At 33.2% G+C, this 16,643-nt stretch overlaps 2 protein-coding genes across 3 annotated transcripts; one reads left to right on the forward strand and one right to left on the reverse strand.

Moving 5' to 3' along the window:
- Positions 1 to 567: 567 nt before the first annotated feature.
- On the forward strand, positions 568 to 6,648 carry LOC110722773 (mediator of RNA polymerase II transcription subunit 10b-like). Of its 2 annotated transcripts, XM_021902066.1 has the most exons (6): positions 568 to 928; positions 1,008 to 1,088; positions 1,207 to 1,309; positions 2,116 to 2,205; positions 2,386 to 2,481; positions 6,367 to 6,648. In XM_021902066.1, exons 1-5 carry the CDS (start codon positions 717 to 719, stop codon positions 2,455 to 2,457), a joined length of 558 nt encoding a protein of 185 aa, XP_021757758.1. In that variant the 5' UTR covers positions 568 to 716; the 3' UTR covers positions 2,458 to 2,481; positions 6,367 to 6,648. The 2 variants fall into 2 exon arrangements, with proteins under 2 accessions (XP_021757758.1, XP_021757757.1); XM_021902065.1 differs by lacking the exon at positions 6,367 to 6,648 and having other exon boundaries at positions 569 to 928; positions 2,386 to 2,832.
- A 200-nt stretch (positions 6,649 to 6,848) lies between these two features.
- LOC110722774 (homeobox-leucine zipper protein ATHB-12-like) lies at positions 6,849 to 8,404 on the reverse strand. The gene is made up of 2 exons (XM_021902067.1): positions 7,736 to 8,404; positions 6,849 to 7,617 (listed from the first exon to the last, which is right to left on the reverse strand). The coding sequence occupies exons 1-2, from the start codon at positions 8,039 to 8,041 to the stop codon at positions 7,291 to 7,293; spliced, it is 633 nt and encodes a 210-aa protein (XP_021757759.1). The 5' UTR covers positions 8,042 to 8,404; the 3' UTR covers positions 6,849 to 7,290.
- Positions 8,405 to 16,643: the final 8,239 nt, after the last annotated feature.

Here is a 16,643-nt window from a genome sequence, read left to right on the forward strand (position 1 = left end):
TAATGCTAGAATTAGAATTTGTTGTTATGATGTTCTTCACCATGACTAGTGAGTAGTTAATTAGCTAGGGGTTGGGTGAAGACCCACCCAACTAAGCCATGGGTTGATTGATGTTTGTGCTTACATGTTCATTTTGGGTTGATGATTGATTGTTGAAGAATTGGTTAATTACATGTGTAATTGGATGACCACTTATTGCTCATGTAGTCACTCCTATGCTTGCATTGAGAGATGGAGTCTAGTTGTGAGTCTTTTCTTATATGATTATGCTAAATTCCTCTTGATTATGGTGTAATCTTTAGTGTTGTGGCTTTCGAAAAAGGTAATAATTACTCGTATGAAATAAGGGGAGTATAATATCACATAAGTAGGACGGGGATGAGAATCGATCTCAGAATTTTCTGAAATCGGGAGGGAAGCTTTAATCACTTGAACTAATTCCTCACTCTCATAACTCATAATTGTAAAAGTTTTTTTTTAAAAAAAGTATAATTTCAAAGATTAATCAGATTAGATTAAATTGGAAAATTATAATCTAATTAAGCAAATTGTATTGATCTCTTGTCTACCAGATTACCGTAAAACCCTTTGACGGCCTTTGAATCCAAAGTCCAAAACAATAGTAAGCCCCAAAAAAACCCGAAATCAAAACCAGAATTCCAGAAGAAGTTGTGCAAAAATTGTACTGTAACAACTTTCTGAAATCGAAACCATCCATGGATTCCGCCCAAAACGCAGCAGCAGCAGCAGCTGGAAACAACAACAACAACAACAACAACAACAATGAAGGAACAACCTCGGATGATGCGAAGCAAAACCTTAGTGACGTCACCAACTCCATTGACAAAACTTTGGGCCTTCTTCATCAGCTTTACCTCACTGTATCTTCCTTCAATGTTACCTCTCAGCCTCTTCTCCTTCAACGCATGTACTTTCTCTCTCCTCTAAACCCTAATTTTCCAATTTTGACGATTTTTCTAAAGAATTAGGGTTTTCTGTTTTGTTAGAAATTCTTTGGTGATGGAGCTTGATAATATGATGAAATTGTCTGGAAATTGCAATATTCAGATTCCCATGGAGGTTCTCAAGTCAGTATTTTTTCCTAATTTTGTAATTGTTTTCAATTATTTTAGATTTATTTGTTTGTATTTAATTATTACTATTTTCGTTCTGTATTAGTTACTTGAATCTATTTTGTGTTGTTAGTTTAATTGATGATGGGAAGAATCCTGATGATTTCACCAAGGATGTTCTTAATAGCTGTATTGCCAAAAACCAGATCACTAAAGGCAAAACTGATGCTTTTAAGGTAATCAAATTGATCCCTTTTCTGTATGATTACATTTTTTAACTTTTTGCACATTTCACCATGGATGTTCTTAATAGCCAGTTCGAAATCGCTTCGTTGAAATTTGATTTATAATAAGGTTGGATGTTGGTGGGTAATCCTTCAGTCATTTATACCCTTAATAGCCAGTTCGAAATCGCTTTGTTGAAATTTGATTTATAATAAGGTTGGATGTTGGTGGGTAATCCTTCAGTCATTTATACCCTTAATAGCCAGTTTGAAATCGCTTCGTTGAAACTTGATTTATAATAAGGTTGGATGTTGGTGGGTAATCCTTCAGTCATTTACACTGAATGAAAGACTTGTGCAATTCTCCGGCAAGACCACTTGATAGTTTCTCAGGAAAAGTGCATTGTTGTGCTGATTCATGGTGGCTGTTGCAACTTGACAATTTTACTATAAATGAAATATGTAGCTTTCTTCTTGCAGAGAAGATGAATGAAGGTTTACGCTTAACTTATATTTGTCAAATTTTACTTAAATTTGCTAAAACTTATTTTAACAAGTCGGGGAGAACATATTGTAAGTTAGCCTTAGGTTATTATTTCTTGGTTTGTTCTTGAAATCTATTTCTTTAAATGGTTGGCTACATGGCCATAGAAAAATTATGGCATCAATGACTCAATGAGTGTGGTTTTGATGCGTTAACATCTAGACTTTATTTTCTTCCCTCTTTGTGTCCGTTTCTCTCTTACTTATTGAATCACGTTTGTTTAATGGTTAATGAGATTAAGTGATGAATAATAATGTTTTTATTTGCTTCACAGAGTTTGCGAAAGCATATGCTTGAGGAACTTGAACAAGCTTTTCCCGCTGAAGTGGAGGAATATAGAGATATACGTGCCTCGGCTGCTGCTGTAAGTTTGTACACTGTTATTTATATGCAAATCCCCCCTCCTCTTAATCCAGAGAAACAATGTAACTGAGTCTGATTGTACAAACTATATTGTTATGCCTGTCTTTAAATCTGATAAGCTCTTTTGGAGGGATTATGTGTGTCTTATTCTATTAGGATCTAACTGATAGGTTTTATACAGGATATGAAAAGGATGGCACAAAACCAGAATGCACTGCCTAATGGAGATGTGAAGGTCAAGGGTGAGCTATAGGTTCTGATATCCGAGAAAAATCAGGTTTTTTGACTGTTCTTACAATACGTGTAGCTTCAAGGTGTGTCTATGAGTATTATATTCGCTTAAATGTTAGTATAGGTGGCCATTTATACGGTGGAGGTTTTTGTAACCTAATAGTCTCAAGACTCTCAACTTATCTGTTATTTAACATGTGAATATGCGATTACCTGTATGTTGTATCTTTTGGTGTCAAATTGTCAATGATGTTATATAATCTTCAAATATGCTCTTTTGTGCATAATGGCTTATATACTTGTTTGGACTTGTCAATGTAATTATGAATGCCATCTGTAAGCCTGAAACAAGATGAAGAATTATCAGTGCACTTGGTTACTCATGATTTATACACAAGATGAGACGGTCTTGTGAGAGCTTTTGATTTTTGATGTCTTGTTGGTTTGCTGATGTTGTTGCTGCTGTTGTCGTTCTAAGTTGTAACAAGCTTTAGGTCTGTTGATACTCATAAACTGCAGCTGCTCTGTAATTATAAGATAAGCATGTGATGTCTGGCAGGTTGGCTAGGTTAGCATCTTGTAGTTAGTCTTTAAACTTAGTAGTTGTGAACATAGCACTTACATGGGGTTTGAAGCATAAATTTGGGCATCCCTAAATGCTGTCCATGGTTGAGCCAAAAGATATACGTAGTATGTGATGGCAAGTTTTCTTGAAGTAATTTGAGGTGTGTTTGAGATTGTAACGACAAATTTGTTTGCCGCATGTGTACAAATGCGTAATTTTGAACACTGTGTGAAGAGTTAAAAATTCAATTTGCTACATGCTTGTGAGGTTGAATATTGTACAGATCACTCAGTGAGATTAGCTTGAGGACAGGCTATGCAGTAATTTTCATTTTAACTTACTTAATTGATGCCCTTGTTATCTGTATGAGAATGTGGCAAATCGGGTCACTCAATACAAATTTTGTAACTTGATTTCTTTCAGTTGGGTTTAGAGTAGGCTGGTTTGGATACTTAAACGATTTATTCTTTGGGCATTAAGAGTTGAAGGCATAGGGTGCTGCTGTTGGCATTGAGATTATTTTGAAGTTTGCTGTGAACAATGCAGCTGAGATGGGGATTTTAATGCTGCTTTAGCTGTTGGAATTAGAGATCTTTTATGAGGATGTTTGAGGACTGATAGCAACTAGTCAATAGAAAATTGTCTGGGCCCTCAGGGCTTTGCATGGTGGAGCAGATGGAGTCTCTTTGTATTTGGATTACATACTTGATTACCGACTGTCTCCGGAAATAATCTGTTTTCCTAGAGGTTAAGCAATAATAAGTGTGGAAAATCTAGGAACTGAGGAAGCTTGTAGATTATTGCTGAAGTTGATGGATATACAGTAAGAAGAAAAAGTGAAATTCTTTAAACAATAAAGTGCTGGACACCCTTACTGACTGATTCATACAAATTAATAACATGGCATCCAGTGACGTATGCAGCTTGTGGACATGGATTAAATTTGCTAGGTCATCAGTGAGTGTGATCAGACCTATTATGTCAACATCCTGCCCCTAGTTGAATTGGTGGAATTTTCAACAAGAAATAATTTGCATGTATTATTTCTTTAGTTTTGACATGAGAGCTGTTATGTACCAGATTTTGCACAATTGGATAATATGAAAATCAACACAATTAAGGAAAAAGCTTGAGTACTTCTATTAATTAGCAAATCGAATTACAGATTAAGGAGGATAAGCATAACTTTAGGCTATGAGTCTCACAGTGACTTTAGGCCACAAATCTCACCAAGGTTTCACTCAATTTTCTGGATACCTTTTTCTAATGCTAGACTGCAATACTTATACTCAAGACTTAGATAATACATGTGACATAATTAGCTAAAATAGAAAAACCATCAATGGACATTGTTGAAGTGAATTGCTTTCTTTCTGTAATTTCTCTTTAATTGGCTTTGTCTTGTTGCTCATTGTTCCTTGCTACCTTTGACCCTTGCTGCCCCATCTTTGTGCGCCTCGTGTACACCAAAAGTGGTGGTTGACTTGAGGTGTTGACTCCATTGACCCAGTCCATAACAAGAGCTGACAAATCTTCTGAGCGAACTTAGCCCATGTATGAAGCCAATCATATGTACTAATGTGTTCATGTCTCTCTTGAATGGACGTTAATCTTTTTGTCTTGAGCTCTTTTGTTGTGAGATAACATATTGCAAATTAAAAAGTTAACCTTTATCTTTGATAAGTTGATTGATTGAAACAACTTAAAAAAAATTTGTCTAATTGTCCATATCTTGTGGTTGTTGCTGCTGTTCTTTTAGCTTGTGGTACGATAATATACAGTTTCATCATCTTCAAAGGAACTAATTTCCTTTTACTTGGCCTCAATGCACTGAAAATTCTGCTGTGTTTTTTTTATATGGTCTTAGTACTGGGATAGTAAAAGCATTGTTTCAAGAAGAAATATGATACGTAGAAAGGCACAATTAACCTCGTGGCTTGTCGTGTATACACTTTTTACTTTTTTAGTTAGTTTTTTTAGGTTGTGGTAAGATAATATGTAGGCAAATTCATTATATTCAAAGGCAATAACTGCCTTAACGCACAGAAAATTTTATTGTATATTTGATTTGAGCTTAGTAAAGGGATAGATAAATAAAACACTAGTTCAAGAAGGGATGTGATCTGTAGTTAGGTACATATAACCTTGTGGCTGTAAAAGGGGAATTGTCAGGATTGGCCATGTGACTGCCCTGGAGGGTGGGGGTGGGGGTGCTGTTAATGGACAGATGACAAATTCAAATCAGATGGTGTTTTCCTCTGTTGCTCTGGGAATCTTACAAGAATAGCCTCCTTGGTCCAAGAGATAGTATCTTTTGCTTCCAAGAGAATTAGGAATGTGATTAATGTTAGCGAGAAGAAAAGAGAAATCTGTATATTTAGAATTCAAGCAAGAAATGAGGCTGTAAGGATACTAAGAAATTATTGCTGCTAGTGATGTAGGTACAGTGAGCAGTATAGAAGAGTTATATTACATAGTTGTTGGAGATAACACTGTGGCTGTTGAGAAATTTTCCAATCCTATAACTAGCTTCTTAGCTGTAGTCCTGCTTACATCATGAAGTAATTAAGACTAATTGGATTCAATAAGTTTGATGCCTTTATCAATCTTGTTACTTTGGGAAATTTATGAAGTATATTAGGTTTGCTGGGCTAGCTGCTGTTGATCAATCCTCACATTGTGATAGTATCTGGCTTTTTTGGAGGGTTATTTTTTTGCATAGCTTTGAGTGAATGTAGTGTTGGAGATTTGTGGTAGCTTAACATCTATGTAGAACGTAATTCAGGATTTTAATAACCTCCTCAACGCCCCCTTCCCAAAGAGAAATGGTAATTAGTATTAAGTAGCTGACATGCCAATGCAAATGGAATCAGCAGTTTTTATTGTGGAATGTAGGATTTAGTCTTCATCTTCAGTTTTTGTGCTTGACTGCTCGTTGCTTGAGATTTATGTGCTATGGTGTAGAATGAGTTCTAGGATTTATGCCCTAGACTAAAAAGTGTGTATCACCTCAATAAAAAGGTTAATAGTTGTGGTATGAGGTGGTGTAGCTCACCTGCTATTGTAGAGCATTTGCCAGACCATTTTGTGAGTTTGGAAAGGGAATATCCATTTTCTGTCTTGTTGGTGATTTGGTGGGAAAGGAATGATAGGATCGTTTGGGAGTCAAGCTTCTTTGTAGGAGTAGGTTGTGATCTCAGCTTCACTTTAGACCTATGCTTTTGGTAGCTTCATGCCGTGTCTCTTTTATAGGGAACTTGTAATTGAACTCTATCTCCCGTTTTTGCTTGATTTTGGAGCTGGTGCATAGTCATTCATTGTAGACTTGTTGAGGAAGAGATTTTAAAATAGTTTTATAAATGGCAGGAAGATATGGATGACAGGTTGAATTTTATCACAAGCAGAAGAGGACCTGGTTTGGCTGGTTACTTGAATATTCTGTCCTGTCTGGACTATTTATACAGTTTTTGTTGTCTGTGTGTGTGTAGAGCGAGATCTATGTTTTGTGCATTAAATGCTTGTGTTGTATGTGTAGCATTGTAGCAAACCATAAAATTTGAATTTTCTTGTCGAATTTATAGGTGTTTGATGAGAAGAGTTATTTCTTGTGTATTTTTGCAATAGTGCAGTGTATTTTGATGTTGTGTTATTTGGTTTTAGGTGCATTATATATATATATATATATATATATATATATATATATATATATATATATATATATATATATACACACACCCGGCACTTAGATTATGTCACAAATACTTCAATTGTATTTGTAGTTTTGTACCCAGGTAATTGTTGAGGAGAAATGAAAGAGGAGAAGTTTATTTGATTGAACACAAATGGACTTGATATCATTTTAATAAGTAGTATAAGACAAGTAATGTGAAATACATGTACAAGTATTTGTAGCGTGAAAACTATGTAACTGGTCTTTTCTTATCAGGAATATATATATAAATGCCGTGTCAGTAACTGTGTCCAATGGTAGGGCTGCTTCCATGTCTGAAATATTGAGCACTTACGTATGTCTTGACACTTGGATATGTTCCTCGTACCCGGCACTCATTCCTGTGTCTAACATGGAGTTGATGGTCCTTTACTGAGGTTTCTGTTTTGGGGCTGGGGGTTTGCATGGTAGATGAATGGGATATATATATAGAGAGAGCATTTTCAAGTTTGTTACTGTGGTAGAGTTCCTACCGCTACTTATATTGGCTCAAAGCCGCTGGAAGTAAACCCAGCATTTGGAAGAATAACTTGGCTAAAAATATATGCTAATGGATTGTATCATGTCCAGAAGTCCCACCAGTCTGAGATACAATTATGCTCCATAAGATAGGCTGATTCTAGACCGTCGTGGTTTCTAAATGAAGCTAATGAATCATCTGCAGATTCTATCATGTTAAATTGACTGTCTGTCTCCTGCTCAAAACTCATAAACCCCTCGGATTTATCCTTGGATAATATGCTGTCCTGAATGTAATCTTCTGGTTGAGCTTTGTGCTTTTCCGGTGAGCTTAAAGATATAGATTCTCCATTACTGCTGCATGTAACAGGAGCTAAATCACTTGTGCAGTCTTTAGGACCTTCTTTTAAATTCCTTAATCGTTTAATCTGTTTTAACAGAGAGATGAAAAGGGTGCAAACTGGATGTTAGAGCGTGAATTCTTTTGTTTCTTGTCAAAAAAAAAAAAAAAAAAAAAAAAGTTAAGCTGATTGGTTAGTATCATACCTCAATGGTTAAGCTCTGGTTTTCTTTCTTAAGAACCTCGAACTTAGAGGCGAGGTTGTCATAGCAAGCTTTTAGGATACTGTAATCACGCTCTGTCTGCTTTGACTTGCTTCGAGCCCTCCTATTCTGAAACCATATAGAAACCTGACGAGGATGAAGTCCAAGTTGGTCTGCTATCTGCTGCTTTGTTTTTGACCCCGGTCTTGATTCGGAGCTAAACATTGATTCCAAAGATTTAATTTGCGTGTCACTAAATCTTTTCTTGCTGCTGTTTGTTTGTGTTATTGCTACAGGATCAATGTCCATACCTGTGGCTCATGTGAGAATTTTTAAAATTTCTTTTTTTGCTTTGGCTTTTCTATTGCAGATAAAATTCTGTTGTTGATATCAATTTATAGGCTGTTGGGGATGGGTGTTACTTTTGGATAAAAAAGAGTGCAGGTTCGAGGAAATTCTGGCTCTGATGGATATAGCTGTATTTTACAGAAACAGTGAGTTTGTGATTGTGTGTGAATATATGAAAATCAAGGGATTTAAGTATATATATTATGCCAAATGGATTTATCACTAAGGTCTTGGGCCCTGAGTTAGATTACGATGTTAGTGCCGTGTCATAGGAGATTCTGGTGGAGTGGGAGATTCTTGTCTGGGACTCCATTTATACACTGTTGTTCGCAATCAATTGGGTTTGATCTTGCTACATTAAAACTACCCTCCCCAGCCCCATTCCTCCGTGTCCTTTGATGCTATTAATTTATCTACTAATCGGGTCGTTATATAGGTTGAACAATGGGAAGGGAATTGCGGTTAGATCCAGAAACAAGTTATGCTTATTAATTAACTATCATTCATATGTGTTTCCCTGCCTTTTTTTGGAAAGGACTTTGTTAATTTATAAATGGTTTTAATGTCGGGATTAGTTATGTCGTTATGACTTGGTTCCAAGTTGTGAATCACTTATATATAGTATCAATTCAGTTATGGTTGGTTGCTGGCGGAATTGGAGTTATGGAGCTCTTCTGATTTTTTATTTTTTTTAATCATCTCCAATTTAAACCCGGAATTTAGATATAGGCTTGATTTTTATTAGATCATGCTTAGGAGAAACTAGTGTCATATAAACTAGTTCCTATTGTTTAAGGGTGCATGATTATGAACCCTAATTTCAGTTTTTAGGTAGAAGTGTGTCTCTATCTGTTAAATAGAAGCGGTCAAGAAAAAGTCATGTCAAGTCTTAATAACAATTACACATCGTGTTATCTCTAGAAAGCAGCGGCAGATGAAGCAAGAGGGGTCATTATAAACTATTTAGTGAATTGACAGATTTGATAAAGACCTTATCTGGTTGAGCTGTCAGGTTATCTGTCATCTGGGTGAGTGACACGTGTTCGTGGTGACCCAGCAAGAATTTTGGCTTATGCCTTAACCTTCATCTTCATGGTCCTGCCTCTGTGTTTTTAGCTTGTGATGAATTGGTAATATACCATTTGACAATTTGGCAAGTCATTTTTGTGCTTACGTTTTTACGTCTTTAGGTTACAAGGACACATAGGCGTTTTGATTATGATGCTTTGTTTGTCTATTCATACAACGTTCATGGAATAATCATGTTTAATACGCTTTGTATGTAGTTGAGACTCTTAAGAGGGCTGATCCTGATAAACATAAGGGCAATAAGGTTGATTCTAATTAATATGTTGCGTGATATAACTACCCCTGATAACATATAGAATCAGGTGAACGTTATTCAGTGTCTATGGTGGTTGTAGTCTAACATTCATCGCCTGTCGTGGCTCGTTTACGGTGATGGATGAGAAGATGTATTTTACACCCGTACAGTAAGTTTATCAACAATGAGTTCAGATGATTTATAATTGACACCAGCATGAATTTAGATTGAAGATGTGGATATCTATGACGTTACTCGTTGGAGTAAGATAGGTTTAGACTTTCTTCACTCGTAACAATTATTTGGAAGAAATATTCACGGTTCACACTTCACAGTATAGTACTTAGATTATGAGTGGACAAGTTTAGAAAAGCTTTATGGAAAATAAACACTTGTTTAAAAGCAATTTGATGGACAATGTGTGCATAGAAAAGATGATTCTTTCTTCTAATTTTCTCCGTCGTGAGCTACAAGATTACATACTAGTTTTTCTTTCCGTGGGGCTTAATAAATCCTACTTTCTTGACTTAACCTTGACTTGTGTCAATAAAGGTTTTGGACACATTGGTTTTACTTACTTTTTTTTTTTTTTTTTTAATTTTTTTTAAATGCATTTTTTTAAATTTAAATAATGTATTACCCAATGATTCTTATCCAAATGATTTTTCTTAGAAACATGGATCTTTTTGGTTACATTTACTTGCCAAGAGGGGCAAATGGAAAGAAGAATGTGATAATTGGGACAAAGGGAGTAAGTAACATAAAAGTGGGAAACCAATCAAAACACAAAATCAAATCCTCAATTTACATGTACGTAATCTAAATAAAAGCCTAGCTATTTAGATAATACTCCATATGCTAGGTCTCGTGAGTAGCCATGACACGTTTTTGAATAATTATCAATGAAAGACGTCTTCATGACTTCAAACACCAAATCTTTTTCCTTCCGTCAATGATTAAAAACAAGAAAAATTTATATTGGTCTTTTTTTAACGATTTCTCTTAATATTATTGAAATAAAAATAAATTGTTATAATGCACTGATTCAAATAAAATTAAATTTTCAAAATACTGTTCACATAGGATTGGTCTTTTGTTAAACTTAAAACCATTAACAATATTAGAAGCTTTATCTTTTTGTTAATAAAAAAAAAGGCAAAAAGATCAGTCATTATTGAAATATGATCTTTTTAAACTTATCAAAGGAGGCAAATGACGGAGTATTACTAAAATGTGGTCTTTTTTATTAGACCGCTAATTGTAGTAGTGGTTTTGAAACTAAAACTTCTACTGCCATTAGCGGATTTAAGCTTAAATGAAAAAAAATAAAAATAAAAAATTGACGTGCAACACCGATACTACTTGGACGATATTTGTGGAAAATTTATTTTTAAACCAATACACAAAGGGAATTTTATTTAGTTTTGTTTTAACAATATTGTGAAAATTCGCTGTAGTATTTGGACCAATTCCTCAATCCCTAATGCTATGCATAAAATCTTTAAGTGTTAGATGTCTACTCCCTTTACATGTCTCATTATCCTACTCACCCCATTCCAAAAAGCTTGCATTGTTTCATATATACTAAATTAATATATATGGATGTCCCTTAATTGGTAATATTTTCAACTTACTACACCATTATCTATTTATCTCCTCAACAACAATTGTGCTACCAAGGTGCACAAATTTAATTATTTGGACTTTAAAAAGTGAAATTGAGATTACATACAGTATAGGGATGGAGGGGGTGTTTAGGTTGTGCTCTATGTATTCACAAGAATATTACTTATCTAAGCATGTTAAAATTTATTCTTATTGTTATTTTAGTGATTTAATATGTAAATTTGTGCAATTGGGTGACCACGTGGTTCACTTTTACCCTGAAAAAAAATATAGTAATAAAAATACTTCTTACTTTTTATTTAACATATTACATGAACACACAATTTAAGGAAGAGATTCGAGAGGGGTAAATAAACATATTAATATTAAATAAACTAATTCAAACAAAGATGCTGAACTAGTAAATTTGAAAAGTTGCTTCTAACTTTGAAATTATCTAAAATAAAATTTGCCCCATAATCTACGTACACTTATATGTGCATCACAGCATCAGTGCATGCATGATTCTGGCATTCTGCTCATATAAACATGTTGAATTGGGTGTCAGGGTGCACATTGCACCATACTTGTAGTAAATTTACTGAATAGTATATTTTGTATCTTGTTGGTTTAGTTTTGTCTAATAGGGCTAGACCGATTAAACTTGAAAATTATTCTCAATGGTTTATATTTGTATAGTTGTATACAATTTGCACGCTGCACCGTACGTCTCTCGGAGGAATTTGTTTCCTTTAGGTTTGTCAAGTACTGATTTGTTCATTATTATGAGTCCTCAATTATGGTAGTGGCAGCTTGCTCTTATCGTTATGCATGATTCATCTTAGTTTAATTTCCTGTTGTAACTTATCGAGTAATTAATTAATAGCCTTGGAATGTCACCATATTAAAGAATATTATGTAAGTAGTTTTGGTCTAGTGGTAAGAATAGATTAATCAATCATATCTCAGAATTCCGTAGTTGTGGGATCAATTCCTATTAAAGGAACTTATTAAAGGCACTTTAGGGATGCTCTCACTCCTAAGGTGTATACATATGTCCATAAAAATGGCATTAGTAGTATGTTATGGTATAATTTTTGAAAATTTAACAATATTACGAGTAAATCAATATAATTAGTTGCTTATAACTTTTTATGTATGTATGCAAATAATTGTAATAAGATGACAAAACACTAATTGATGCACAAACATTAGGTATAGGTTTTTGGGTTGTTTGTGTTTGTGCAGAGAATCTTCTTTTATATCATCAAAGAAAAAGCTGAATTTTGGGTGGAGCAAAAGCTCGCGTAAAAAAGGTGGCTTTACGTTTCCACTTTACAACTGCTCTTCCTTCTCTTACTACGTTTATTAAGATCATTAATACCAAGTACTCCGTATTACTCTATACTCTTCCTTTCTGAATAAAGGATCGACACCTTAATGTTACTACTAGTATATAATTAATTTTGTATATTAACTTTGACTAATATACATTATGTTGTATGATTTGACGTCAAAATTGTGCATTATATTGCACGTATTTTAAGTCAAACATATACTGTTAGTATTATGCAGTAGCGTATATTACTAACATGTATGTTGTTTTTTGAAAATTAGACATTGAAAGAAATCTAATGAGATCTAACATGACTTTAGTTTATTTTTTTTTTTATTATTTTTTTTAGTAACCAATAATAATCAAAATAAAATGTGTAAATAATATCGAAACTCAAATATAATTCAGCTAAAAAAAAAAAGAATGAAGTAGTATATTTCATACTTAAGCTAGCCTTTACAATTAATTAATAAAGACAATTGTTTAATGTTTAATTACAGCCTTACAATGGAATTAAAACAACTTATAACGAATCTAAACTGCTGCAATTGGAAATTTAATATGTATAAACGGTTGTTTGGGGAAAAAAAAACATTCACGTTTAAAGCCTGAGAAAATTCAATTTGGGAGCCAATTTAGTTGGTAAACTTAATTAAGAACAACCTAATAATTATTATTCATTATTGTGCCTAGTAGTCGTTGTTATGTTTACTTTTTTCCACGTAATTAAGAATTTAAGGAGCAAAGAAGTATTGTACGTCTGTACATACTGTATGCCTTAATTCGAAATATATGTTTTCAAGTACCAATTGTTTATCGATCTGTCAATGGTCTGATATCTTTACTTTCATTCCCCAATTTTAAAGCATAATATCTAAGCAAAGTTTTCTCAACTACAAGGATGTTCAAATCACTTAGAGTGGTCAGAAAACTTAAATTAAATTTAATTCATGCTATGTTATTGTGGTATATAACTTATTGTCGTCTGTCAAGTTGGTTTAAAATTTAAAGGCTTTGTTACTCACACTAGGTATTAATTACATAATAAGTAATTAAAGGAATACCATTTGTTTTGTGTATATTTTGAGTAAAACTTTGAAGTAGCACATTATTTGTGGATCAATACAAGTTATACAACACAACATATATTCATTTTCTTGTTGATATTTCAAACTTTAACATTATTTGTGGATCAATACAAGTTATACAAGTATTTTTTATTTTATTATTTTTATTTTTTTACTTCTCAAAACATATGCTTAGGGCCTATTCTTTTCAACTTATTTTCAGTTCAGCTCAACTCAACTCCAATCAGTTAAGTTCCTAGTTTCTTTTTCTCATAAAATATTCAGTTCAGATCAGCTTAATTCAATCAGTAAATCAGAACAAACTCTTATACGTATGAAATATATGAAGCGTTTGCAATAATTAGTCACTCATCCAAAAAAATAACCAATCGAGCTATAAAAACACCCTGTCTTATTATATTGCATAATAATGTCTATACAATATTACATATGCAACAGATAATTTATTTGATTATGAAGGCTTCAGCTTGTGTGTATATATGCATTACAACATTAAATTCCAACTTAACATGAAAGGGAGAGATTAAATTTGTATTTTACATGGTATGATTAGGTATCAATTTAATAATCGACTAGATTAGCTAGATCATATGATAATGGATCGATAAAGTTTACCCTAGACAGGATAATTTAGCCTTTACATACCTACTCTTTAGTCTTACTAACTAAACTCACTATATAGTATATACGCATCCCATGTATGTCTTTCCTTAAATTTTGTCTTTTTTTTTTTTCCTGCAACCTCTTCCATTATTGAACCCTCACTAGTCACTAGTGTGACTAACTTCCTTTATTTATTTGCTCACTTTTCTTCTTGTCTTTTATTTGTCTTTTTATTATTCATTTCAAATATTCTCATATTCATATACAGGAGAATAAATGTAGCATATCTTATCTATATTCTGAACGAAGGATCGGAAGATGATCCATCTAAGGTGGTTGTTATGTTGAGGGGAATGTTGTCTGGCTCGTCGACACCAATCCATTACTCATTCCAGCCATATATATATATATATGTATAACACTTACATTAACATGAATACTATCTATCATCTATCATTATTACATAATAATCTAAATGGAACGTATGAGATAGATGATGATTTCGTGTTGTCGGACCAGGCTTCATTCCCCCCAACTACTAGTTCGTTGTTTTCTTTCTTTGAATCACCAACTCATCTTACTGTATTACTTAATTGGGTAAGTGCCTCAATTTATTCATACTTGATACTTTATATAGCAATGTTTAATGTAATTGTAATTGTATTTTTGCTCTCTTTTTCAGTTGCTACGTTATGTTTATGTGGAATCGTGGATCGAATCTTGTTTATTTTTACACCAACCAACATTTATTTTTTAAAAAAATGAAAAATAAATAAATTATACTAAGTATTTTACATTTCATGATTGCTCCATCATTTTGCTTTGAAAATTTAAAAAAGCACAAAGTTGAGAGTAAAGGAACCAAATCTGAGCGTTGTCAGTTTCATTCAATCATATACATACATTTTCAGCTTTTTTTTGGCCAATAATGTTTTGGGTTGATCAGATCCAGATCAAAATTTCTACTGTCTATCTTCAACTGCTGCTTATAATGAACACTTTTTATTTGTCCTTTATATATGGACTCATTCTAATTCATTTTCACCACACTTGATTACAATTTTCTACTCTGTAAAATTGTTGTGCTGAGTGATTCACAAAAGATAAATGATGTAAACGATATTAGACTTTGTATCACCTTTTAAGACTTTAATGATCAACTGAGTCACATTAGATGAAATCCACCACTCTGTATTATAATTTTGTTTATTTTTACTTAATTGATCAATCCCTTCTTCTAATCTTGACTTAGCTTTATTAGGGTTTCACAATAAGATCAATAAATTTCTAATTTCTTTACATAACGCCAAATTACAATCACATCTTGCTCATCTAATAGGTCACCATATTTTATTTTTTCCTATATGTTTGTCAATGATTTTTAATGTTTATTATGGCTTGATTGATTTGAGAACATGATTTGTAGATCTAGGTTGATTCGTCTTTCGTTGTCCATTGATCCATTGCATAAATGTTTGGAATGCATGGAACATCATCAAGGCTTGTATTTCTCTTTTTTTTTCACAAACTGTTTGATTCTAGCTAATTCCTACTAGCATATACATGATGAATAAATCATAAACTATCTAAACATTTAATAAATGGCGAGTGCAATAATCCAATTCAACATTAATGCATAGTTGTGTTACACATGAACGACTCTAGCATAATTCATCGTTTTTCTGCAATGTTAAATAAATAAATGACTACGACGTGAATTAAAGTGTTGATACTTGATAGGAAAAAGCAACGGACAAAAATAATAGGGGGGTAAGAAAAATAAATAGATTAGGACCTAAATTTTGTGGGCGCATAACTAATAACGGGAGTATCATTAATCATATATTCATAGGTAACATTTGTTTTGTTGGTAAGGCAAAGAAGTGCAATATTTCAATTGTACATTTTTAGGTTTAATTGGTTTCCTTCAAATTGAGCAAATTTAGAAAAAAGACAAGAAATGTAAATAAATTACCATGTAGGGTTGGTGTGGAGCAAATTTAAGGCTGATCTAATTTAATGCCATTTTTCCAGCATTTATCATTTACTTAAAAAATTGGTGAGAGATTTGAATGATTATATGAACATATGAAACATTGGCATTGTTTTTCCACGGAGGTTCGAATATACAGGGTAATTTGTTACTTCGTACCATGGTAATTGGCTAACTGCAAATGACTGTATAAGGTAAAAAGGAGGAAGGTAAAAGTGACTACTTGATTTCATGTAAAAATTAAAATGACAATTGTTTGGTTATATTGAAAGAATGAGACCAAGGGCCTGTTCACATTTATTTAATTTCAGTTCAGTCCAGTTCAGTTCAGCTCAGCTCTAATCAATTCAGTTCAGCTCCTAATTTCCCTCTCTAATAAAATATTCATTTCAGCTCAGCTCAGTTCAGTTCAGTTAAGCTCCAATCAGTTCAATTCAGTTCAATTTCAATCATCAGTTCAATTCGATTCAGTAAATGTGAACAAACCCTAAATAATGGGAGATCTGGAGATGGTTAATTATGGCACATCTATTGTGAGAACAAATTCTTTATGCTATTTTTAAAAGTGATATGTCTATTGACTACCTAAATCAAGTTTCCTGAAAGGTTTATAG

This window comes from Chenopodium quinoa, unplaced genomic scaffold (assembly GCF_001683475.1).
Source record: "Chenopodium quinoa cultivar QQ74 unplaced genomic scaffold, ASM168347v1, whole genome shotgun sequence".
NCBI classification, from domain to species: Eukaryota; Viridiplantae; Streptophyta; class Magnoliopsida; order Caryophyllales; family Amaranthaceae; genus Chenopodium; species Chenopodium quinoa.

Bases quoted from the DNA above. Each gene is read 5' to 3' on its own strand.
- LOC110722773 (XM_021902066.1), top strand. From the start codon at position 717: ATGGATTCCGCCCAAAACGCAGCAGCAGCAGCAGCTGGAAACAACAAC. The intron at 929-1,007 runs GTACTTTCTCTC...CTGTTTTGTTAG, and splicing joins CCTCTTCTCCTTCAACGCAT to AAATTCTTTGGTGATGGAGC. The intron at 1,310-2,115 runs GTAATCAAATTG...TTTGCTTCACAG, and splicing joins GCAAAACTGATGCTTTTAAG to AGTTTGCGAAAGCATATGCT.
- LOC110722774 (XM_021902067.1), bottom strand. From the start codon at position 8,041: ATGGACATTGATCCTGTAGCAATAACACAAACAAACAGCAGCAAGAAA. The intron at 7,618-7,735 runs GTATGATACTAA...CTGTTAAAACAG, and splicing joins ACCAGAGCTTAACCATTGAG to ATTAAACGATTAAGGAATTT.